Source organism: Schistocerca nitens, chromosome 6 (assembly GCF_023898315.1).
Source record: "Schistocerca nitens isolate TAMUIC-IGC-003100 chromosome 6, iqSchNite1.1, whole genome shotgun sequence".
Lineage (NCBI taxonomy): Eukaryota > Metazoa > Arthropoda > Insecta > Orthoptera > Acrididae > Schistocerca > Schistocerca nitens.
Genome location: NC_064619.1, coordinates 234,497,275 through 234,522,942, shown reverse-complemented (window position 1 = coordinate 234,522,942; position 25,668 = coordinate 234,497,275). Strand labels below are relative to the sequence as shown.

The 25,668-nt window shown below is 44.2% G+C and overlaps 1 protein-coding gene across 1 annotated transcript in view; it reads left to right on the top strand.

Moving 5' to 3' along the window:
* The window catches only part of LOC126263300 (neural-cadherin-like), a 420,924-nt gene that overhangs the window by 71,364 nt on the left and 323,892 nt on the right, over window positions 1–25,668 (top strand). Inside the window, exon 3 of the mRNA XM_049960388.1 lies at window positions 12,565–12,680. Coding sequence (XP_049816345.1) covers window positions 12,565–12,680 — 116 coding nt within the window. The remainder of the gene's footprint in view (window positions 1–12,564; window positions 12,681–25,668) is intronic.

The following is a 25,668-nucleotide window of genomic DNA, read 5'->3' as shown; positions in this document are numbered from 1 at the left end:
TGTTTTGGGGAAGGAGACCAGACAGCGAGGTCATCAGTCTCATCGGATTAGGGAAGAACGGGGAAGAAAGTCGGCCGTGGCCTTTGAAAGGAACCATCCCGGCATTTGCCTGGAGCGATTTGGGGAAATCACGGAAAACCTAAACCAGGATGGACGGACGCGGGATTGAACCGTCGTCCTCCCGAATGCGAGTCCAGTGTTTAACCACTGCGCCACCTCGCTCGGTACTGAAGAAGTGTCCAAATAGTCATTGAAATAAGAAGTCTCTAATAAGCACAAGACTTTCATTGGAGAGATCGATAAGCACGAGTTTCATGTCTGTGATGAAATGCTAAGAGTGACATGCTCATCGGCTAAACCTGTCTACGTCAGATTGGGTGGTTAGTGTCAGCTTTAAACAATGAGAGTCCCGTCTCGCCCATATTCTGCATATTGTGCTAGCTTGCTCGTCTTGTTCTGAAAGACTTTGTAGCCAGTTTCTACACCCAGAAGCAATGTCGCAAGAGTGTGATGCATGGAACGTAACGAACTATTTACACAAGCCACGTAAGCTGCCCTCAACCAAGCTATAAACTCATCGATGTTTGTATTTCATGTTTTTTTCCACTAGACGTTTACTGAGTAAACAGTTATCTAAAATTTTATTTGTGCAGCAGTCAGCTGGCGTCATTAAAGGTTTGGTCGTGACGACGGGGTTCCTGTCGTAGCAGCCGCTTGATCTGCACAGGCTGCAGCGGCCGTTAAAGGACTCGTGCTCGCGCCCTCAGATGTACTTGCAGAGACTCTAACGCTAGTCGTGACTCTCGTTAGGTCACTCCTAGTAAGATCCGGAACACCATGGTAGACCATAAAGCCCCAAATTATAGTGGTGCCGCCTCCGTATTCGATACTAAGGGCGACCCTAGTCGCTTTTCGCCTTTCTCCGATCGAGAACTTCTTGATGGACTCTACCAGTAAATAAAGCAGTTCATTCTCATCAATGAACATAACACTTTTAAAGAGTTGTCTATACCTTTACTGGCGTGATTAAAACTGAGACAAATGCTTTACCTTTTCTTATCTCTCATTGGTGTCTGATAGTTTCTTCATAGTGTATAAATTTAATCACTGTGACGGATACTCTTTCTAACAGTTCATGTACAGACATGTTCTTCTTCTTGTCTTATATCGTCATCGTCAGTGATTTGAACGGTAATTTTAGAACTTTCTCCAGCTTTGTATGGATATCCATTTTATACCAACAAAGAAAACTTTTGGTCATCCCGATTAATATGATTTTTTTTCTATTTTCAGTATTTTCGTCACCTTCTGGAAATAGGGCAGAGATACACTGATCATAGTTTCAATATTTTGACAGTACTTTTGTTCTTAAATAGAGGGAAAGACGAAGCCTTTGGCAGATGCATGTAATTAACATCTGTGACGAGTCAACACGCCTGAAACTGTGCCAGTACAATACGGTGCAGCACATTGTATTCTGCGGTCTCGTCTTGGTAACGGTTTAATGTTTTTAGATCCAATTCGTTTACTCTGAGGGGACAGAAGTCATAGCATACCTCCTAATATCGTGTCGAATTCCTATTTCCGGGCGCAGTGCAGCAGCCCGACGTGGCAGGGACTCAACAAGTCGTTGGAAGACCCCTGCAGAAATACTGAGCTGTGCAGCCTCTGTAGCCGACCATAAATACGAAAGTGTTGCTGGTGGAGGAGTTTGTGCACCAACTGACCTCTCGATTATGTCCCATAAGTGTTCGATGGGATTCATGTCGGACGATCTGGGTGACAAAATCATTCGCTTGAATTGCCCACAATGTTCCTCAAACAAACCACGAACAATTGCAGTGGGATGACATGGTGCAATGTCATCCACAAAAAATCTATCGCTGTTTGGTAGCATCAAGTCGATGAAAGGCTGCAAATGGTCTCCGAGTAGCTGAACACAACCATTTCCAGACGATGATATGCTCAGCTGGACCACTGGACCCGGTCTTTTCCATGCAAAGACAACCCATACCACTATAGGGCCACCATCAGCTTCCACAGTGCCTTGTCAATAACTTGGATCCATGGCTTCGTGGGATCTGGCCACACTACAACCCTGCCATCAGCTCTTACCAACTGAAATCGGGACTCATCTAACGCGGCCACGGTTTTCCATCGTCTGCGGTCCAACCGATACGGTCACGAGCCCCGGAGAGGTGATCCAGGCAATGTGCAGTTAGCAAACGGACTCCCGTCGGTCATCTGCTGTCATAGCCCGTTAACGCCAAATTGCGCTGCGGTGTCCTGAGGGATACGTTCGTCGTACTTCCAACATTGATTTCTGCGGTTATTTCATGCAATATTGCTTGTCTGTCAGCACTGACAACTTTACTCAAACGCCGCTCTCTCGGTTGTTTGAGTGAAGGCCGTCTGCCACTGCGTTTTCCACTGTGAGAATTAATGCCTAAATTGTGTCATTCCCGGCAACATTCTTGACACTGTCTCAGAATACTGAATCCCCGGACGATTTCCGAAATGGAATATCCCATGTGTCTAGCACTAATTACCATCCCACGTTCAAAGTCCATTAATTTCGAACGGTCGGCCGTTCCGGCCGAACGGATCTAGGCGCTTCAGTCTGGAACCGCGCTGCTGCTACGGTCGCAGGAACGAATCCTGCCTCAGGCATGGGTGTGTGTGATGTCCATAGGTTAATTAGGTTTAAGTAGCCCTAAGTCTAGGGGACTGATGACCTCAGATGTTAAGTTCCATAGTGCTCATAGCTATTTGAACCATTTGAATCAATTTCCAACGTGCGGCTATAATCACGTCGGATACCTTTTCACATGAATCAGCTGAGTACAAATGACAGTTCCGCCAATGCATTGCCCATTTATACGTTCTGTACGCGTTTTGCCTCCATCTGTATGCGTGCATGTCGCTATTCCTTGACTGTTGTCTCCTCAGTGTAATCTGCACAAATTCTGCTTCGGTCGTTTTAGTTTCGTTGCGTCAAGATTTCAGAGATTTTTGACACATTTGCATGTTGCCACTCCGGTGTGAGGTGCATCTTCCAGTAATCTTGTCGCCACGTAATTTTCAGCTTGCTTGTTGGCTGAGCAAATACCTTTTCAGACCGAAAGCTGATACTTTTGGCCAGTATTCACGAATTTTTGGCAGTTTCTGATAAAGTGTAGTTATAACAGGTTAGAAGACAAACATGTTACATACATAAACATAGAAATCAGTGATCTAACTGTCGATTCATACATATCTCTGCCACCATACTTAGCACATGCAGAGGCAGGAGAAACACACACACACACACACACACACACAGAGAAATGGTGGTTCAAATGGCTCTGAGCACTATGGGACTCAACATCTTAGGTCATAAGTCCCCTAGAATTTAGAACTACTTAAACCTAACTAACCTAAGGACATCACACACACCCATGCCCGAAGCAGGATTCGAACCTGCGACCGTAGCAGTCGCGCGGTTCCGGACTGCAGCGCCAGAACCGCACGGCCACCGCGGCCGGCTAGAGAGAGAGAGAGAGAGAGAGAGAGAGAGAGACAGAGAGAGTATAATAATAATTAATATACAGAGCACTCTTAGTAAACTGTATGTATTCCTCGCAGTTTTTGCAAATGCAGGACTGGTATTCATGATTTTTTTAAAAAATTCTGTTGCGAGCGCAAAATGCAGAACAGCAGTAGCTTTACGAGCAGAATACCTTTCCCCGCGTATACCCTCTTTCCCTGCTTTTATTTTTATTCGTGTGCTGCCCGTGTTGGCCGTGTTTCTACCCGGCAGGTAGCTGCCAGGGCTGATAAACGCCTGCCCCGGCAACGTAATCCCTCGCGCGCGCATGCGCGTTTGTGCACCCCTTGTTTGTTGTTTATCGCCGTTTCGCCGGCAGCCACTGCGTGCCTGCGACGCTGTTAGAAGCGATGGCCGAGTTTCGCCCGTCACGTACACGGAATGGGCGGGCGGGAAGCAGAGGTGTAGTTAGGAGCAATGTGAAGATCAGTTTCCGAAAACATGATTAAACCCCAACTGATATAAAGTTTATTCAACTTCTTGTTATGCGGTAATGCGTCACGCCATGATTCTCATTTATGGAAGAATGAAAATCCGTAAAATTAAAGAAACCGTCTTGCTGACCGTTTGTGGTATCGAAGGACCGTAGATGTTCCATGTCTTTAATAATGTTCAAAAGGAATCCATATTTCGTACGGCATTCCTTGTTCATCCATGCAAATCTGCCAGATTTGATTTGAGCTTTCCATGCCTGGCCCTCGACCTTGAAAATTTTATGAAAAATAGTAAAATGTCAAATAATATATGAAATTCACTACAACTTCATGAAAATGTACGTGGTTTTTTTCCCTTATATTAACTCTCATATGTCATATAAATTAAATAATGTAACCAGTGATCAAAAAATATAGATTAAAAATAAGTGTTGATGGATTCGAACCGTCGCCTTGTCCACGAGCCTCTTGCTAAACATGAAAGCTAAGTGACCACGCTGACTTCCTACAGAGGGCTCCTTCGCGCAGATACAGTAGACGCGTAAAACTTCTCTTTCGATTTTCTTGGAATTGCCAGAATAGTGCATCTTATTACTTGCATGTTATCTACATCTACATGCTTACTCTGCAATTCACACATAAGTGCCTAGCAGAGGGTTCATCGAACCATTTTAATACTACTTCTCTACTATTCCACTCTCGAATGGCGCATGGGGAAAAAGGAACACCTAAATCTTTCCGTTCGTGCTCTGATTTCTCTTATTTTATTGTGATGATCATTTCTCCCTACGTAGGTGGATGTCAACAAAATATTTTCGCATTCGGAAGAGAAAGATGATGATTGAAATTTCGTAAATAGATCTCGCCGCAAAGAAAACCGCCTATGTTTCAGTGACTGCCACCCCAACTCGCGTATCATATCAGTGACACTCTCACCCCTACTGCACGATAACACGAAACGAGCTGCCCCTCTTTGCAGTTTTTAGATGTCTCGGTCAATCCTACCTGGGAAGGATCCCATACCGCGCAGCAACATTCCAGCAGAGGAAGGACAAGTGTAATGTAGGCTGTCTCTTTAGTGGGTTTATCGCATCTTCTAAGCGTTGTGCCAATAAAGTGACGCCTTTGTTTCGCCTTCCCCACAATATTATCTATGTGGTCTCTCCAATTTAAGTTCCTCATAATTGCAATTCCTACGTATTTAGTCGAATTGACAGCCCTTAGATTTGTGCGATTTATCGTATACCCAAAATTTATCGGATTTCTTTTAGTATCCATGTGGATGACCTCACACTTTTCTTTGTTTAGTGCCAATTGCCACTTTTCGCACCATACATAAAATCTCTCTAGATCATTTTGTAATTGGAATTGATCGTCTGATGATTTTACTAGACGGTAAACTACAGCGGCATCTGCAAACAATCTAAGGGTGTAAGTAGGCTGTTTAGGTTTTTATATTGGTAACGCCACGTAGCGCTCTGATGAAAATCACTGGCTGTGCTGTGTGCAGACAGTGGCTGGTTGGCATTGTTGTAATACTCGCCATTGTAGTGTTGGGCAGCGGTAGCTCGATGTGAACAGCGCGTAGCGTTGCGCAGTTGGAGGTGAGCCGCCAGCTGTGCTGGATGTGGGGAGAGAGATGGCGGAGTTTTGAAATTTGTAAGACTGGATGTCATGAACTGCTATATATATTATGACTTTTGATGATATTAAGGTAAATACATTGTTTGTTCTCTATTAAAATCTTTCATTTGCTAACTATCCCTATCAGTAGTTAGTGCCTTCCGTAGTTTGAATCTTTTATTTAGCTGGCAGTAGTGGCGCTCGCTGTATTGCAGTAGTTCGAGTAACCAAGATTTTTGTGAGGTAAGCGATTTGTGAAACGTATAGGTTAATGTTAGTCAGGGCCATTTTTTTTTTGTAGGGATTTTTGAAAGTCAGATTGCGTTGCGCTAAAAATATTGTGTGTCAGTTTAAGCACAGTCGTATATAATTTTTCTAAGGGGACGTTTCAAGGGGACTGCTCAGATTATCACCTAGATCATTTATGTAAATCAGGAACAGCAGAGGGCCTATGACACTACCTTGCGGAACGCCAGTTATCACTTCTGTTCTACTCGATCATTTACCGTCTATCAGTACGAACTGTGATATTGTGTTAAGGGCTGTTGAGGGTGTACAACGTTTGAAGTAAATTCGTAATCCCAACGTCGTGGCCTCCCCTTGCATCATCGTGTACGTGTGAGACATGATTAACATATTTGGTCGTAATTGCCCTGTTGCACCATAGATTCACCAGACTCTAGCACATGCTCTCATGGAAGAGCAGAAATTGACACTGCAGACTAACGTCCACAGGCTTTATAATGATAGCAGCTCTGTAGATGCCTTACTGCGGCAAACGCTCGCGAGGGCGTACGCTACATTTTAGCTCCAGAACTATGATCCATCAGATTACTGACAAATTTAATTCTAGACACGTGGGTAGCAGTGTCATCCAGGAACATCAATGAGGGGACACAAAAATCACCGATCCATCCGAGTGCCTCCTACAACCTCACAGTACAGATCACAAACTGTGTTACGGGCCAGTACTACTGTCGCTATGCTCCGTACAGCGAGAGAAGAGCTCTGACAGCTGGCACCACGGTTGACGGTGATCGACACGAAGGTGCAGTCGACCATTGACAGACGGAGTGAGAAACGCGCTGACATACCTTCCCACCCACCGGTCCCACGGCAGCCAGGGCTACAGATGCGCTAGCACTGTTCACCTCCTTACACAAACGAGCACATACAGATTTTTGACATTATCGAGGTACAGCAAAATGCACACATGTTACATGTAAATTTTCGAATGAAGACGTCATCTTTATTTTTCGTACTGGAGAACGGAAACCCCAAGATTGCCTTCTTCTGACTGCTTATCCCTCCTCACAGTCACACACGTTTCGATACCTCCACTGCTGCGGTCCTCATCGCCTGATAAAGAAATAACAATATTTTCTTTGGCTACTTGTTTAGCCTTCTTTTACACTGAAGAGTCAAAGAAACTGGTATACCTGCCTAATATCGTGTAGGGCCCCTGCGAGCGACCAGAAGTGCCGAAACACGACGTGACATGGCCTCGACAAGTTTTTAGTAGTTCTGGAGGTAATTGTTGCAAAGCATCCCAGAAATGCTCAATAATGTTCATGTCTGGTGGCTAGGGGAAGCCTTTAAACTCAGAAGAGTTTTCCTGGAGCCACTCTGTATCAATTCTGGACGTGTGGGATTTAACATTGTCCTGCTGGAATTGCCCAAGTCCGTGGGAATTCACAATGGACATGGATGCATACAGGCGATCAGACAGGACGCTTACGTATGTTTCACATGTCAGAGTCGTATCTATAAGTAGCAGGGGTCCCATATCACTCAACCGTGCACGCTGCACACCATTACAGAGCTCCACCAGCTTGAACAATCCCCTGCTGCCATGCAGGGTCCATGGATTCGTGAGGTTGTCTCCATACCCGTACACGCCCATCCGCTCGATACAATTTTAAACGAGTCTCGTCCGACCAGGCAACATGTTTCCAGTCATCAACAGTCTAATGTCGGTGTCGATGGGCTCAGGTGAGACGTAAAGCTTTGTGTCGTGCAGTCTTCAAGGCTACACGAGTATGCCTTCGGCTCCGAAAGCCCATATCGATTATCTTTCGTTGAATGGCCTGCACGCTGACACTCGTTAATGGCCCAGTATTGAAATATGCAGCAATTTGTGGAAATGTTGCACTTCTGTTACGTTGAACGATTCGCTTCAATCGTCGTTGGTCCCTTTCTTGCAGGATATTTTTCCGCCCGCAGGGAAGTCGGAGATTTGATGTTTTACCGGATTCCTGATGTCCACGGTACATTCGTGAAATGATCGTACGGGAAAATCCCCACTTCATCGCTACCTCGAAGATGCTGTGTCCCATCGCTCGTACCCGAACACATCGTTCAAACTCACCTAAATCTAAACAACCTGCCATTGTACCAGCAGTGACCGGTCTAACAACTGCGCCAGGCACTTGTCTTAAAAAGGCGTTGCCGACCGCAGCGCCGTATTCTGCCTGTTTACATATTCTCTGTATTTGAATACGCATACCTGTACCAATTTCTTTGGCGCTTCAGTGTAGGTTCGACCCTGTGATCTATTTGCACACATAGCACACGACGTTCTTCCAATTTTCTGGTGTTCGTCGTGTGACAGCCTCATTTACCAGCATCTCTGCGTCCCACAACGTACAGGTTTCATTTGGCTCCGCAACATCTGCTTTTATTTGAGCCCAGACAAGTTTGATGGCGGTGGAATGGCAGTGGCACGGTGGAAGACGTGTAACTTTGTGGCCATGGCTCTCTGATAACGTATCAATTACATATTGCGTCTTCTGTGGCTTGTATCTTTTCATTAATTATAGACTTTCCTAGTGCATTTCGTCTGTCCACGTGATGGATTGTGTATGACGCACGTGACCCATCTTTCGTCAATCCATTTTACGTTCTGCGGTTTCACTGTAAGCAACTCACGCAGGAAGCGAGATCTCCATGGCACAGTGTCTCCGCATTCCGTTAGTACCTTTCTTCCCAACTTTCTCCAGAAGCCAGTTCTTTTTTATTTTTTTAAACAATGGAATGACATGTTGTACTGCCAGTGAAGAAATGGCTCTCTACTTTTTAAGTGTCCGATTCTCGTTCCTGCTATCGCACATGTGTAAATGTTCTGATAGCGCTTTCGTAAAAGTCGTCTTAGTCGCACGATACGATCTCTTCCTTGAAATTTCTGTTTACGTTCTCTCCAAAAGTCCTCTTCTCTGCACTACAGAAAGCCATTTTCATACACATTTCAAGAAATTCACAGAATTAGTGGAATGCACACGTACACACACAAACCTGAACCACTGACTGAAAGCAGGGGTTGCCTAACACTACGGCAACATTGAGGCGTTGCCACAGCAACGTAAACAAAATCTCATGCTCTGATTGGCCGTCGTGAACGCGCGAAGTATGTGCGCCAATGTCACTTCAACTGTCAGAGCCATACGAAGTACAGACATTAGAAACTTAGAAGAAAAAGAAGTTGTGCAGTGTGGTTAACATCTGATACATGTTAGCAGATGCCAACTGCAGAGTATACTTGCGAAAAAAAAGCAAAGGTAGCCACAGATCCCTTTTAAGAGTATTCACACCAGCGTTGCTGCTGGTGTCACTGTGCTGGGAATGTTGATGTGGAATCGTACATCTAACAAAGCCAGCCATAAGCGAATAACCCTAGCATCAGCATCCACGACATGTACATCTTCTTCTGCACTTACAGCACCTCAGTCTTACATTCTGCAAGATAATGCAAAACACTGTGTACCACACTGTGTCGGAGCAGGCTAATCAACATTCCTCTGACCTGAGGTACTTGTTAGGTTTCCCGACATCACGTAACTTTCGTCCTGCAGAGAATATCTAAAATGCTGTAGAGAAGGATATGCGAGCCTTAGACATCGCTAGAACAATATTAGTAATTTTTGAGCAAATGTTGAGTCAACGTGGATCAGAGTGGCTCACCAAAGCCTCCAGATGTTTTGCGAAGTCAATGCCATAACGAGCAGTCGCAGTCATCAATTGCTTCACGCTATTAGACGATAATTGAAATTCAGTTACCCATCATTGTAGATAAAGTTGTAGACCTTCACTTGCAATTAGCAAATTCAGAATCTGACAACGGAAAGAGTGTCACCAGCATGGTGAACAGAGGCGACATCGTATGTTCGTCGATCAGGAAAATGAACGCTTTTCACAGGTGTGATCTTCAATGTCTTGTTAAATGCTGGCATAGGCCACAACTGATCTAGCCATCAGATGGACACTTTTAACCTTGCAGTCCTTTGGTGATCAACCAAGTTATTTAGTAGGACGAGATTTCAATCTCCAGCTTTCTTTTGGAGGGACGGGGGTATGCAGTGTCATCCCTCTCTTCATCTCAGAGTAGCATCTATACCCAACATCCTCACTTATTTGTTGTACACATTACAATCTCTTCCTTCTCGTACAATTTCTGCCCTCTACAGCTCCATCTAGTTACACGAACTACTTCTACGATGTCTTAATACGTATGCTATCATCTTCTTTCAGTGCTTTCCTTCATATTCCTTTCCTCGCTAGTTCTTCGCAAACTTCTTTATTTCTTATTTTAACTGTCCTCGTCTTTCTGTAACTCCACGTATTAAACACATAGTGTTTCTTCTTTTCCCGTTTTCCCACAATCCATGATTCGCTCTCATACAGTGCTGTGCTCTGGAAACATGCTCTGCGAAATTTATATCTCCAATTACGATCTGTGTTTCATGCTAGTAGCCGATAACGTGAAATGCTGTCAAATGCTATCTTTCTATCTTTACCTGCGCTAGTCCTTCACAGCGGCCGGCGATCAACATAAGCGACGTGTTTCTGCTTATCCACAGATATTCGATCGTTAATGAGAAAACGACGGTTTTCGAGGTAGTTTAGGTGCTTATTTAGCGAATCGCTACGTCAATTGATGCGGTAGTACAGTTGCTAACATCGCGACTTCACACTTATGCGCCCCGTGATCGAAATCCTATTATTATTTTTATTTTTGTTTTCATTTATTTGCCCATATCCGTAGAAGACCACTACACTAATGTTCTCACTGTATATTTAAATAATCTTGTCCTTATTCTCTACTAATTATATGTGTGGTGAATTAATTAATATATTATAAATGAGTGGAAAAATTATTTGAAATTGATTTCGGTGAAATTCCTGAAGTGTACCTTGATTCATAATCAGCTGAAAGCGCCAGTTTTTGGAAAAGTGATCCATTATGCGTAGTTTGCCACAAAATTATTGCAAACGCAAAAAATCTTCAGTGACGTCGACAACGTTTTTTTCCCGAAGCAGATTCACACGAAGAAATATCGCTGTGGTATACTTCCCTCCACGCGATGGTCGTGATATTTGAAATTTCTATGTTTACAATGTTTCTACGATCGGTATCATCCAAGGGAATGCATCAAATCTCCATGAACATATCAATAAAATATAAGAATTAAGAATTGATATGAGAATGAACTAGAAGAATATGTAAATTTAAAAAATTAGTGTAGCCCAGCTGTCTGCTTCGAGTGCGAGCCATGGAATAGTGCGAACGTTTACAAACGTCTACGAGTCGTGTAATTAAGGCGGAACGTGGGGATCAGCCCGGTATTCACCTAGCAGGATGTGGAAAACCGCCTAAAAGCCACATCCAGGCTGTCCAGCACACATTGCGCCGGCAATGGTGTACTCAACGACAAATCTGGGTGCACGAATGGCAAAACGTCATTTTTTTCGGATGAATCCAGGTTCTGTTTACAGCATCATGATGGTCACATCCGTGTTTGGCGACATCGCGGTGAACGCACATTGGAAGCGTGTATTCGTCATCGCCATACTGGCCTATCACCCGGCGTGATAGTATGGAGTGCCATTGGTTACACGTCTCGGTCACCTCTTGGTCGCATTGACGGCACTTTGAACAGTGGACGTTACATTTCAGACGTGTTACGACCCGTGGTTCTATCCTTCATTGGACCCCTGCGAAACCCTACATTTCAGCAGGATAATGCACGACCGCATGTTGCAGGTCCTGTACGGGCCAATACAGAAAATGTTCGACTGCTGACGTGGCCAGCAGATTCTCCAGATCTGTCACCAATTGAAAACGTCTGTCAATGATGGCCGAGCAACTGGCTCATCACAATACGCCAATCACTACTCTTGATGAACTGTGGTATCGTGTTGAAGCTGCATGGGCAGCTGTACCTGTACACGCCATCCAAGCTCTGTTTGACTCAATGCCCAGGCCTATCAAGGCCGTTATTACGGCCAGAGGTGGTTGTTCTGGGTACTGCTTTCTCAGGAACTATGCACCCAAATTACGTGGAAATGTAATCACATGTCAGTTCTAGTATAATATATTTGTCCAGTGAATACCCGTTTATCATCTGCATTTCTTCTTGGTGTAGCAATTTTAATGGCCAGTACTGTAAAAACTGCTGAATAAAAACCCTTGACCAAAACCGTTATCCACCGAGGCAACAGGTCATCACACTCATAGGAAACAAGGCCTTTCTAGGCAGCAGCTAGCATTGTCTTCTCCAATGGCGATCGTTGAAGTCACTTGTGATCACTGAATAACAAACAACACTGCCTACGGTCGGACAGCGTACATCATCACGTTTGCTGCCGAAGGTATGGTCCACTGATGGGCCCCTGCAACTTCCATGCTCTGTAGCGTCGTTGGATCATGTTTTGGACAGGAGTTCGTCTCCTCGATTTGTTTCTCGTGATACCATCTACGACCCGTCGCAATTCGTCACAACATTTCTGAAATTCCCTGTGTGATTAGATTGGTAATGTGTGCCAGCGACCGACAAATGAATAAACGATTTCTGTTAGTACTTTTTGTACGCTTGTATTAGACGTGCCTTACGTATGATTGTAATACGTTTGTTCCCTGTGTTGCAGCGTCCCGTATTCGATATGAGATCACGAGCGGGAACATAGGCGGATCCTTCGCTGTGAAGAACATGACGGGCGCCATCTACGTGGCGGGCCCGCTGGACTACGAGACGAGGAAGAGGGTGAGTAGTCTTGAGTTTTGCAAGCCAAGGCGCGCAGCAGTCGCCAAGCGTGCCCGCGCGAACGCCTGCCCGTGCGAAGTGAATGCACGATGGATATACAGGGTGTTTCACTAAATGTGTTTGCCTCTCTAAGTTACGAAGTAATGGGCGACAACAGAAATATTTATTGCAGTTGGTCACCATAAGAAACGTTACACTGTCTGCGGAGCTATGAACATAGTTTATTGTGTTATTATCCAAAGAGTTACAGCAAAAAGATATAGTTTTTTAAATAGAAAAATAGTTGTTTCTATCATGCACGGGAATCAGTAACACCAGCTGTGTATACCTCAATTTAAATTACATTCTTATCACTTTTAGTTTGGGAGCTACAACCCTTCAAAGTTTCAGGGGCAGATACCACACGCTGTACATAATACATGGGTTTGTAGTGGGTGATTGATGTTCTCGAGGTGGGAAGTTGATTTAAACGAGATGTTCAAATGTGTGTCCATGTTCCTGAATGCATAATGCAATGCACCTTCTAAAGGATCTTCGGACGAGATGTAACATCGCCGCTATCACGGAGCAACATGCATCCTCGATGCGCCGTTTTAGATCATCTTGGGATGTGGACTCAGTGACATAAACACGATCCTTTAGATATCCCCACAAAAAGAAATCTAATGGTGTTAAATCGGGCGAGCTTGCGGTCCATGAAAGAGGACCACGGCGCCCCAACCACCTTCCTGCAAAGCTGTTATTTAGTTCTTCCACAACAGCACGCGCAGAATGGGCTGGGTTACCATCGTGCTGCATTCACATATGAACTCTCGTGTGTAGACACACATGTTCAAGGAGACCACCCAAACTGTCGACTATGAACGCGCTATATAACTCACCTGCCAGTGTACCTGGGAAGTACTGTGGAACTAACCTAAGGACGTCACACACATCCATGCCCGAGGCAGGATTCGAACCTGCGACCGTAGCGGTCGCGCGGTTCCAGACTGTAGCGCCTATAACCGCTCGACCACTCCGGCCAGATTGTGAACGTCGATTCATCAAAGAACATAACACCTTGTAAAGACTCCAGCGTGAAATTACGCATGGCCGATTTACAGAATGTAACTCTCGCACGGAAATCGTTCCCATGCGGCTCCTGGGTCAGTGACAGGCGGTACGGATGAGACATGTGGCCGTGTACTATATGCCACACAGATGTGAGAATGACACCAGCGACTGCAGCAACGGCTCGTAAGCTGACATGAGGATCGTAGTGTACTTCACCTAAAGCAAACTCCTCCGTCTCCTCACTTCTTGCAGTTCTTCGTCTGTTCCTGTGATGCATTACCAAGCTGCCTGTTTCCTGAAGTCGTTGTTCGGCACGTAAGAACGTAACGGGTGCCGGAGCTCTTCGCCTAGCATATCTCACGGAGTACGCCATGGCTGCTTCAGTGTCATCGTGTCGGCACTCGCCGAGCATCAGCAACATCTCAACGTACTCGGTGTTCGTGTATGCCATCTTCATCCGATGTCAGTAACTGTGGTATATTGGGCCCCGTTTGTTTGTGTGACTCGAACTGTCGGGTATACGGCCGTGTACGGCGACAGTCGGCAGTCTAACGGCGCATCGAGGAAGCTTCTCGCTCCGTGACACCGGAGACGTTATAACTCGGCCGCACCACATTTAGAAGGGGCATTGCTTTATGCGCGGCGTGTGTGGTATCTGTCCCTGAAACTTTGAAGGGTTGAAGCTCCCAAAGTAAAAGTGATATAAATGTAATTTAAATTGATCTATACACAGCTGGTGATACTGATTCCAATGCATGATAGAAACAACTATTGTTCCATTAAAAAAATTGTATCTTTTTGCTGTAAGTCTGGATGATAACACAATAAACTATGTTCATAGCTCCGCAGACAGTGTAACGTTTCGTATGGTAACCTACCGCAATAAATATTTCCATCGCCTATTAATTCGTAATTTACAGAGGCAAACACATTTAGTGACACCCTGTCTGTGTGTAAAGGTCAGCACAGCGTACTAAGCTCTGATGGCTATCCTGAAAGCTCTCTATTATTGTGCTATCGTTCTCGACGATGCCCCGTCGCCGGCCGAAGTGGCCGTGCGGTTAAGGGCGCTGCAGTCTGGAACCGTAAGCCCGTTACGGTCGCAGGTTCGAATCCTGCCTCGGGCATGGATGTTTGTGATGTCCTTAGGTTAGTTAGGTTTAACTAGTTCTAAGTTCTAGGGGACTAATGACCTCAGCAGTTGAGTCCCATAGTGCTCAGAGCCGTTTGAACCATTTTGATGCCCCGTCACATACCGGACAAAGGGGAGAAGACTAAAGCGAATTTGGTGGCAGCAGTCTAGTTTGAGCGCGGGCAACAGGATCGCTTATATTGGCATGACTTGAATATCATAATATTTTTGTTTACTAGATGTTTTTAAACTGTTGCTTCCTATTGGTTTAATTAAATTAGACCGGCTAAAACCCATTCCTTCAGTGTAGCCAACATCGACTCTTTCCTTCATCCTTCTTAGGCAGCTGTGATTCCGAATGATGCTACATCCGCGTCAGTATCCACAGTATGACTCTAAACTCTACCGATAGATAATCGGATGTTCCTCCGTATCATAGAACTTTAACAAGTACCGAACTGAAATTAACTCTGCGATTTCGCCCAATAGAGAGAAGCCGGCAGACCGCTGCTTCGTACTATGCTCAAAATGCCATCCAACTATAACAGCCGATGGGATTACAGCACATTCCTACATTACAGTCGCCCCGACTATATTGTACACTACTGGCCATTAAAATTGCTACACCAAGAAGAAATGCAGATGATAAACGGTTATTCATTGGACAAATAAATTATACTAGAACTGACATGTGATTACATTTTCACGCAATTTGGGTGCATAGATCCTGAGAAATCAGTACCCAGAACAACCACTTATGGCCGTAATAACGGCCTTGATACGCCTGGGCATTGAGTCAAACAGAGCTTGGATGGCGTGTACAGGTACAGCTGCCCATGCAGCTTCAACACGATACCACAGTTCATCAAGAGTAATGACTGGCGTATTGTGACGAGCCAGTTGCTCGGCCACCATTGACCAGACGTACTCAATTGGTGAGAGATCTGGAGAATGTGCTGGCCAGGGCAGCAGTCGAACATTTTCTGTATCCAGAAAGGCCCGTACAGAACCTGCAACATGCGGTCGTGCATTATCCTACTGAAATGTAGGGTTTCACAGGGATCGAATGAAGGGTAGAGCCACGGGTCGTAACACATCTGAAATGTAACGTCCACTGTTCAAAGTGCCGTCAGTGCGAACAAGAGGTGACTAAGACGTGTAACCAATGGCACCCCATACCATCACGCCGGATGATACGCCAGTATGGCGATGACGAATAGACGCTTACAATGTGCATTCACCGCGATGTCGCCAAACAGGGATGCGACCATCATGATGCTGTAAACAGAACCTGGGTTCATCCGAAAAAATGACGTTTTGCCATTCGTGCACCCAGGTTCGTCGTTGAGTACACCATCGCAGGCGCTCCTGTCTGTGACGCAGCGTCAAGAGTAACCGCAGCCGTGGTCTCCGAGCTGATGGTCCATGGTGCTGCAAACGTCGTCGAACTGTTCGTGTAGATAGTTGTTGTCTTGCAAACGTCCCCATCTATTGACTCAGGGATCGAGACGTGGCTGCACGATCCGTTACAGTCATGCGGATAAGATGCTTGTCATCTCGACTGCTAGTGATACGTGGCCGTTGGGATCCAGCACGGCGCTCCGTATTACCCTCCTGAAGCCACCGATTCCATATTCTGCTAACAGTCATTGGATCTCGACCAACACGAGCAGCAATATCGCGATACGATAAACCGCAATCGCGATAGCCTACAGTCCGACCTTTATCAAAGTCGAAAACGTGATGGTGCGCATTCCTCCTCCTTACACGAGGCATCACAACAACGTTTCACCAGGCAACGCCGCTCAACTGCTGTACGTGTGTGAGAAATCGGTTGGAAATTTTCCTCATGTCAGCACGTTGTAGGTGTCGCCACCGGCGCCAACCTTGTGTGAATGCTCTGAAAAGCTAATCATTTGCATATCACAGCATCTTCTTCCTGTCGGTTAAATTTCGCGTCTGTAGCACGTCATCTTCGTGGTGTAGCAATTTTAATGGCCAGTAGTGTAGGAACGTTTGGAAATCTTACCTTGTATTAACGTTGGAATTCCAGCCAGAGCCGATGTTGCTTCTTTTACTAGGTCCTCGGCTATCACCACCATGTCGAGTGGAGCCAGTTGCCTCAGAACACAAACCAAAGAGCTGTGAAAAAGAGCAAGTACGGAAATAGCGGGAATGGACTCGAGTTGAGTAAATGCGTCAAAGGTAAGACAGTAATTGAGAATGTTATAACAACATATTAAACTGAAAAAGAAACGAGTGGGTCATCTAGCGAGAGAAACTGAGGAGGAACGATCCAACGAAAGTATCAGCTCATTTTAAATTGGTAAGAAAAGGTTAATAATTGGCAACCAATGCAGTATAATCGCAATAAAGTCATGAGATGTTCAATTGACTCTTATTTGAACATGTTACGCGTTTCGGGACTACACCCATCTTCAGACATCACCAGCATCAACTCCTCCATAACCAACCAGGCGTACAGCCTTGACAACTCAAAGAAAGTGTCCAAGGAGTTGAAGTTTGTAATGTCTGAAGATGGATGTAATCCGCAACGCATAACATGTTCTAATAAAAGAGTCAATTGAACATCTCATGACTTTATTGTGATTGTACAGCACTGGTTGCCAATTATTAACATGAAAATGATCGCAGGCCTCAGACGGGATTTTATGTCCTGTATATCGTCGGTAAGAAAAGGGTTAAAGGATGATTTAATAGAAGATGGATCGTCGATAAAATGATTCCCCATTCGTCTCTGCTCCGATCATATACGTGCCCTCAGCGCCATCAGGCAGCATACGACCTCGCGGTGGGCAGTGGTCGTTATGTTTCGGCTTATCAGTGTATACGGTATAGGGTAGGATGGAGCTATCCGAGTCATGGGGCTATGTGGATAGAAATAAGAAAATATGCTACTGGTCAGTCCGTGTGCACAGATCTGACACCATTGTGTTACAGGACCTGTGCTAAGACAAGACGTGCTCGACTACTGTTTTTGTGTATTATTCTTAAGACCGTTTTCTGCAGTTTGAAAACTGTATCCATATTTTGTGCAATCTTTCTCTGGGAAAGAATATCATAGCTATGAAATGAGTGTACATATGAACAGTATGTAACTTAAATACACTGACTGTTACTGATGACAGTATCCTAAGGGCATAAACATGCTAATAGCATTCCATTTGCAAGTATCTCTGTGTGTTCACAGCACTTCAGCTGAGAATCAATATTTATTCCTAGAAATTTTGTATATGTTTCACGGTTTATAGAGATGCCATCTACATGTATTTTAACAATGTCACTTTCCCTCTTCAAACTGAAATTCATTGCATTACTTTTCTTTACGTTTATTGTCAGTTTATTGCTTATTGTCCAATTGTAAACTACTCTGAGGGTTCCCTTTGCTTTCTGTGCAAGTAGTTCTCTTATTGTGACTATTACATTGCTATCATTAGCAAAGAGAATTTTTTCCCTGTGACTAACACTACTGGGAAAGTCATTGATGTGTATCAGGAACTGTGCTGGTCCTAATATGGTACGCTGAGGAAATCCTGTTTAACTGTGTTTTGGCTCAGATTAGTGTTTTATTGAAAGTTTAGACTTATTTGAGATCCTCGTCTTACTCCTAATGCTCCTAGCTTATTTAATTGAATCATATGTCAGCAGTACCAAAAGCCTTACATAGAAATATGCCCCTGGCAAGAGCGCAAAGCACCACTTTTGTGTATTCTACTGTGGCTGATTATGTACTTCTACCACTTCGAAAACCAGACCGTGATTCACTTAAAAGGTTGTACTTATTCTAGTAATTCATTAATCTGTCTTTCATAGTTCATTCTATTATGGGCCAATAATTTTATTTATCTTCTGTATTGCCTTTCTTTAGTAGAGGTTCAACTCTTGCCTGTTGTAAATACTGTGGACATTTCCCTGATGTTAATTAAAGGGTACAGTTTTACTGACTATATGATTGCAGTTGGTAGTAAAATCATTGTACCTAGTGAATAATTATTTACAGGTTCTAAACTGCATGTCGTATATTTTTTCAGAGTTTAATGACAAAAAATTGGCTTGTACCCATCCATTGCTATTTATTACAATGTTTCTATCACCTGCATATAGAACAAACTTGACATCTGGTAATCTCACCGATGAAAGGCCATTGATTTGCGCAAGAAAAAAGTGTGGACCTTGAGTTTTAACCTTTTGGGAATCCACATGGAATTATTTCCTAGTTGGATGATGCTTGATAGATTAATATACGTCTCTTTTCAAATGATACCCTTTGCATTCTGTCAGACATATAGGATTTGAACATTTCGCAGAAGATTCTGTTACACTGCAATATTGTAATTTACTTAAAGGGATATTGTGATTTACATTGTAAAATGCCTTTGACAGGTGGCAGAATATACCAGTATCCCGAAATTTATTTCTATTGAATTAAGTACATTCTCACTGTAGTTGTAGACGGCCTTCTCAATATTAGAGCCCTTTAGAAAAACTAACTGTGACTTTCACAACATAATTATTATTTGTTGTCAGATGTTTAAGCAGGCGATTGTATATTTCCTCTTTAAAATTTTCGAGACTGCTGACAAAAACGAAACTTGACGGAAATTTTACGGTATTTGTTTATCTTTTTTTTAAACAAAGGGTTAAGTTCAGCATATTTCAACCTCTCAAAATCTGTTCAACTGATAAATAACCGGTTACATAGATTACTTAATATGTAACCCAACTCAGAAACACACTCTTTAATTAATATTATATCATAACAGATTTTTTGAATTTGAAGATTTTATGATAGACATTACAAATACTGATGTAGAGAGGTTCATACTTATATTATTGAAGTTATTGGGTTGGTGCATAAGTTCCTATCGTTTTTCCGTAGGTTCAATAAAAACAACAGACACACGTAACAGAGACTTTTGTCATCAGTAAGATATTCTCCTTCACTATTTACAACAGTCCGCCAATGTTGGTGTATCTCTTCAATTCCGCGGCTGCAGAAATCACGTGGTTCTGAGGCGAAGACTCGTCGAGCCATGTTTCGAGCGCATTTTCATACGGAAACGAAGTTCCTTGAACGTTGTTCGACAGAGAGATGGGAATCTGAGGGCGTAATATCAGATGAATAACGTGGGTGCAGAATGACTCCTGTATAGTGTTAGCGTATAGCCACCCGCTGATTATTGTGAATTTGGCTTAGATCGTGCAGTACCGAACACCTGATTTTTCAACCTCCCCACTGCATGCAAATGTCGCAATATGAAGGAATGATCGCATTTTATCACTTTTGCTAGTTCTCGACTACACAGACGTACACTAAACGATATTCATCAAATCCCGAAAGTCTTCCTGAACATGAAGAGTCACTAACGTTAAAGCGATGCTCTTTAAAACGATAAAACCATTTTCTTGCCGTGCTCTGCCAACGGCATTATCCCCATACAGGGTGCAAATGTTTCTCGCTGCCTCCGCTGCTGTCACCCCTCTGCTGAACTCAAACAGAAGAATATGCCGGGAATGATCCGGTTACTGCACTTGGCACACCACTTTCTAGCGTTCACAGTTCCATTCACTATCTCGAAAAAAAAAACGACAATATGTAAACTCAATAACAACAGTGAACTACAAATAAAAAGCGAGAATCCATAAAAAACCCTATCGATCGGAATAACAAGATACAAAACAAAAACGCCACGAACTTTCACACCAAGCTAATATTTACAATGACTGGTTTCAGATATTGCATGACAACATTACTCAGCATGAAACTCCATCTTTTCAGTTGTTGTTGTGATCCTCAGTCCAGAGACCGGTTTGATGCAGCTCTCCATGCTACTCTATCCTGTGCAACCTCCTTCATCTCCCAGTACCTACTGCAACCTACATCCTTCTGAATCTGTTTAGTGTATTCATCTCTTGGTCTACCTCTACAATTTTTACCCTCCGCGCTGCCCTCCAATACTAAATTGGTGATCCCTTGATGCCTCATAATATGTCCTACCAACCGGTCCCTTCTTCTTGTCAAGTTGTGCCACAAACTCCTCTCCTCCCCAATTCTATTCAATACCTCCTCATTATTTATGTGATCTACCCATCTAATCTTCAGCATTCGTCTGTAGCACCACATTTCGAAAGATTCTATTCTCCTCTTGTCCACTTAAATCTATACTCGATGTTAACAAATTTCTCTTCTTCAGAAACGCTTTCCTTGCCATTGCCGGTCTACATTTTATATCCTCTCTACTTCGACCATCATCAGTTCTTTTTCTCCCCAAATAGCAAAACTCCTTTACTGCTTTAAGTGTCTCATTCCCAAATCTAATTTTCACAGCATCACCCGATTTAATTCGACCACTTTCCATTATCCTCGTTTTGCTTTTGTTGATGTTCATCTTATACACTTCTTTCAAGACACTGTCCATTCCGTTCAACTGCTCTTCGAAGTCCTTTGCTGTCTCTGACAGAATATTAGAATAACAATGTCATCGGCGAACCTCAAAGTTTCTGTTTCTTCTCCATCGATTTTAATACCTACTCCGAATTTTTCTTTTGTTTCCTTCACTGCTTGCTCAATATACAGATTGAATAACATGGGGGACCGGCTACAACCCTGTCTCACTCCCGTCCCAACCACTGCTTCCCTTTCGTGTCCCTCGACTCTTATAACTGCCATCTGGTTTCTGTACAAATTGTAAATAGCCTTTCGCTCCCTGTATTTTACCCCTACCACTTTCAGAATTTGAAAGAGAGTATTCCAGTCAACATTGTCAAAAGCTTTCTCTAAGTCTACAAATGCTAGAAACGTAGGTTTGCCTTTCCTTAATCTACTTTCTAAGATACATCGTAGGGTCAGTATTGCCTCACGTGTTCCAACATTTCTGCGGAATTCAAATCTTTTCAGTAACAGTTATAAAATCCTTGTTAAAAAGTTTTGCCATAGCGCAGTGTAGAAAATGACGACCAGATAGTGTAAACGTAATTTCCGACTTAGCCTTTCCAGCAATGCTAGGAAACAGAATCTCGTGTCTATTGGAGTGCACAAGAAGAATCACCGTCGTAGAGCGTGGCTAAACATTTGATGATAGAAGAAAGGCATCACTCTCGCGGTAGGCCGCCCCTGTGGTTTCCACTGCGCCATCCCTCCGCCACATAAGCCAGTGCTAGCAGCCTAGCCCTCCCAGCAGCGACGAAATGCCGCGGCCGACGCCTGCTTCCCGCTATCTGTGCCGCCGAGGCGCCAGCGCCCTTAACAGGTCTCGGCGGGCTATCAGCACGCACCGACACACACCTCGCCGGGGACCGCTTGCCACCGTAATGCTCCGACAGCGACGTCGTAACGGAGCCCCACCCGCGGTCCATCTGACACGGACTTGTATTTTCGCATTTTGTGCGCTGAGCTGCTTGTGCCTGTAAATTCAGAATTTAAATACAGATCTGTTAGTTGACGATGTACCTCGAGGCGCACTCTTGCGGACTCGTTGTGGAGGTCTTCCAAGGCATCACTGCTTTATCGATGAAACGACGCGGGCTCTAAAACACTGAAATACCTACTCCTGATATTTAAAGCTGACTACCTCAAAGCAAGAAACACTCTAGGCAATGGTGAAGTTACTACAGGTTTTTATCACATTATGCAGCTGAATTCGCCTCCTTTACATTGAGGCAACAATAGTCATGTGATACCATTATGCAAATATTCAGATGGCGGTAGTATCGGGTACGCAAGGTATACAGGGTGGTCCCTTGATCGTGACCGGGCCAAATATCTCACGAAATAAGCATCAAACAAAAAAACTACAAAGAACGAAACTTGTCTAGCTTTAAGGGGGAAACAAGATGGCGCTATGGTTGGGCCGCTAGATGGCGCTGCCATAGGTCAAACGGATATCAACTGCGTTTTCTTAAATAAGAACCGCCATTTTTATTACTTATTCGTGTAGTACGTAAGGAAAAATGAATGTCTTAGTTGGACCACTTTTTTCGCTTTGTGATACATGACGCTGTAATAGTCATAAACATATGGCTCACAATTTTAGACGAACAGTTGATAACAGGTAAGTTTTATAAATTAAAATACAGAACATTTTATTTCGGTTGTTACAATGTGATACATGTACTTTTGTGAACTTAACATTTCTGAGAACGTATGCTGTTACAGCGTGATTACCTGTAAATACCACATTAATGCAATAAATGCTCAACATGATGTCCGTCAACCTCACTGCATTTGGCAATACGTGTAACGACATTCCTCTCAACAGCCTTCTGTAATGTTGGCACATGCATTGACAATGCGCTGACACATGTTGTCAGGCGTTGTCGGTGGATCACGATAGCAAATATCCTTCAACTTTCCCCACAAAAAGAAATCCGGGGACGTCAGATCCGGTGAACGGGCGGGCCAAGGTTGGTGCTTCGACGACCATTCCACCTGTCATGAAAAATGCTATTCAATACCGCTTCAACCGCACGCGAGCTTCGTGCCGGACATGCATCATGTTGGAGGTACATCGCCATTCTATCATCCACTGAAACATCTTGTAGTAACATCGGTAGAACATTACGTAGGAAATCAGCATACATTTCACCATTTAGATTGCCATCGATAAAATGGGGGTCAATTATCCTTCCTCCCCTAATGCCGAACCATACATTAACCTGCCAAGGTCGCTGATGTTCCACTTGTCGCAGCCATCGTGGATTTTCCGTTGCCCAATAGTGCATATTGTGCCGGTTTACGTTACCGCTGTTGGTGAATGACGTTTCGTCGCTAAACAGAACGCGTGCAAAAAATCTGTATCGTACCGTAATTTCTCTTGTGCCCACTGGCAGAGCTGTACACGACGCTCAAACTCGTCGCCATACAATTGCTGGTGCATAGAAATATGGTACGGGTGCAATCGATGTTGATATAGCATTCTCATCACCGACGTTTTTGAGATTCCCGACTCTCGCGCAATTTTTCTGCTACTGATGTGCGGATTAGCCGCGACAGCAGCTAAAATACCTACTTGGGCATCATCATTTGTTGCAGGTCGTGGTTGACGTTTCACATGTGGCTGAACACTTCCTGTTTCCTTAAATAACGTACCTATCCGGCGAACGGTCCGGACACTTGGAAGATGTCGCCCAGGATACCGAGCAGCATACATAGCTCACGCCCGATGGGCATTTTGATCACAATAGTCATACATCAACACGATATCGACCTTTTCCGCCGTTGAAAAACGGTCCATTTTAAGACGGGTAAGGTATAACGAAGCAAATACCGTCCGCACTGGCGGAATGTTACGTGATACCACGTACTTATACGTTTGTGACTATTACAGCGCCTACTATCACAAAGTGAAAAAAGTGGGCCAACTAAAACATTCATATTTCTTTACGTACTACACGAATATGTAGTAAAAAATGGGGGTTCCTATTTAAGAAACCGCTGTTGATATCCGTTTGACCTATGACAGCGCCATCTAGCGGCCCAACCATAGCGCCATCAGGTTTCCCCCTTCAAGCTGGACGAGTCTCGTTCTTTCTAGTTTTTTCGTTTGATGCTTATTTCGTGAGATATTTAGCCCGGTCACTACCGATGGACCACCCTGTAGAACTACAGGCCATTGGCGGAGCTATTATTAGTACGCAGGTGATTCATGTGAAAGGGCTTCCGATATGATATGGCCGCATCACGGAAATTAACATACTCTGAACGCGGGATGGTAGTTGACGCTGGAAGCTTGGGACATTCCGTTTCGGAAATTGTTGGGGAATTCAATATTCTGCGATCCAAAAGTTCTAAGAGTGTGCCGAGAACACCTCATTCAGGCATTACCTCTCACCAAGGACAACGCAGACGCCGATAACCTTCTCTTAACGACCGAGAGCAGCGGCGTTTGCATAGATCTATCACGACTAACAGTAACTGCAGAAATCAACGTGCGACGTACGACGAAGATATCCGTTACGACATTGCGGAGAAATTTGGCGATAATGGGTGATGGCAGCAAATGACCGCCGCGAGTGCCTTCACTGACAGCACGACATCGTCTGCAGCACCTCTCCTGGGCTCATGACCGTATCGGCTGGATCCTAGACGACTGGAAAACCGTGGCCTGGTCAAGTGATTCCCGATTTCAGTTGTTAAGAGCTGATGGTAGGGTTGAGTGTGGCGCAGACTCTACAAAGCTATGGACCCAAGTTGCCAACAAGGCACTGTCTAAGCTGGTGGTGGCTCCATAGTGGTGTGGGCTGTATTTCCATGAAATAGACTGGTCCGTCTGATCCAAATGAACCGATAATTGACTGGAAATGGCTACGTTCGTGTCCTTGGAGACCGTTTCCAGCCATTCAAGGACTTCATGTTTCCAAACAACCATGATTTTTTTTGTAGATGACAATGCGCTATGTCAATGGAACACAGTTGTTCGCGACTGGTCTGAGGACCGTTCTGTACAGTTCTAGCGAATAATTTGGCCATCCACATCGCCCGACATGAATCCCATCGAATATTTTTGGGACATAATCGAGAGATCAGTTCGTGCATAAAATCCTGCAATGGCAACATTTTTCCAATTATGTACGGATATTGAGGCAGCATTGCTCAATTTTTCTGCAGATTACTTCCAACGACGTGTCCATCCCAAGTAGAACTGCTGCACTACGCCGGGAAAAAGGATATTACACGGTATCCTATGACTTTGTCATCTCAGTGTGCATCGTATCTTCATCAAACCAACAAAGAAGCCGATGTGGCTTAAGAAACGCAGCTCACTCCCATGAAATAAAACTCAA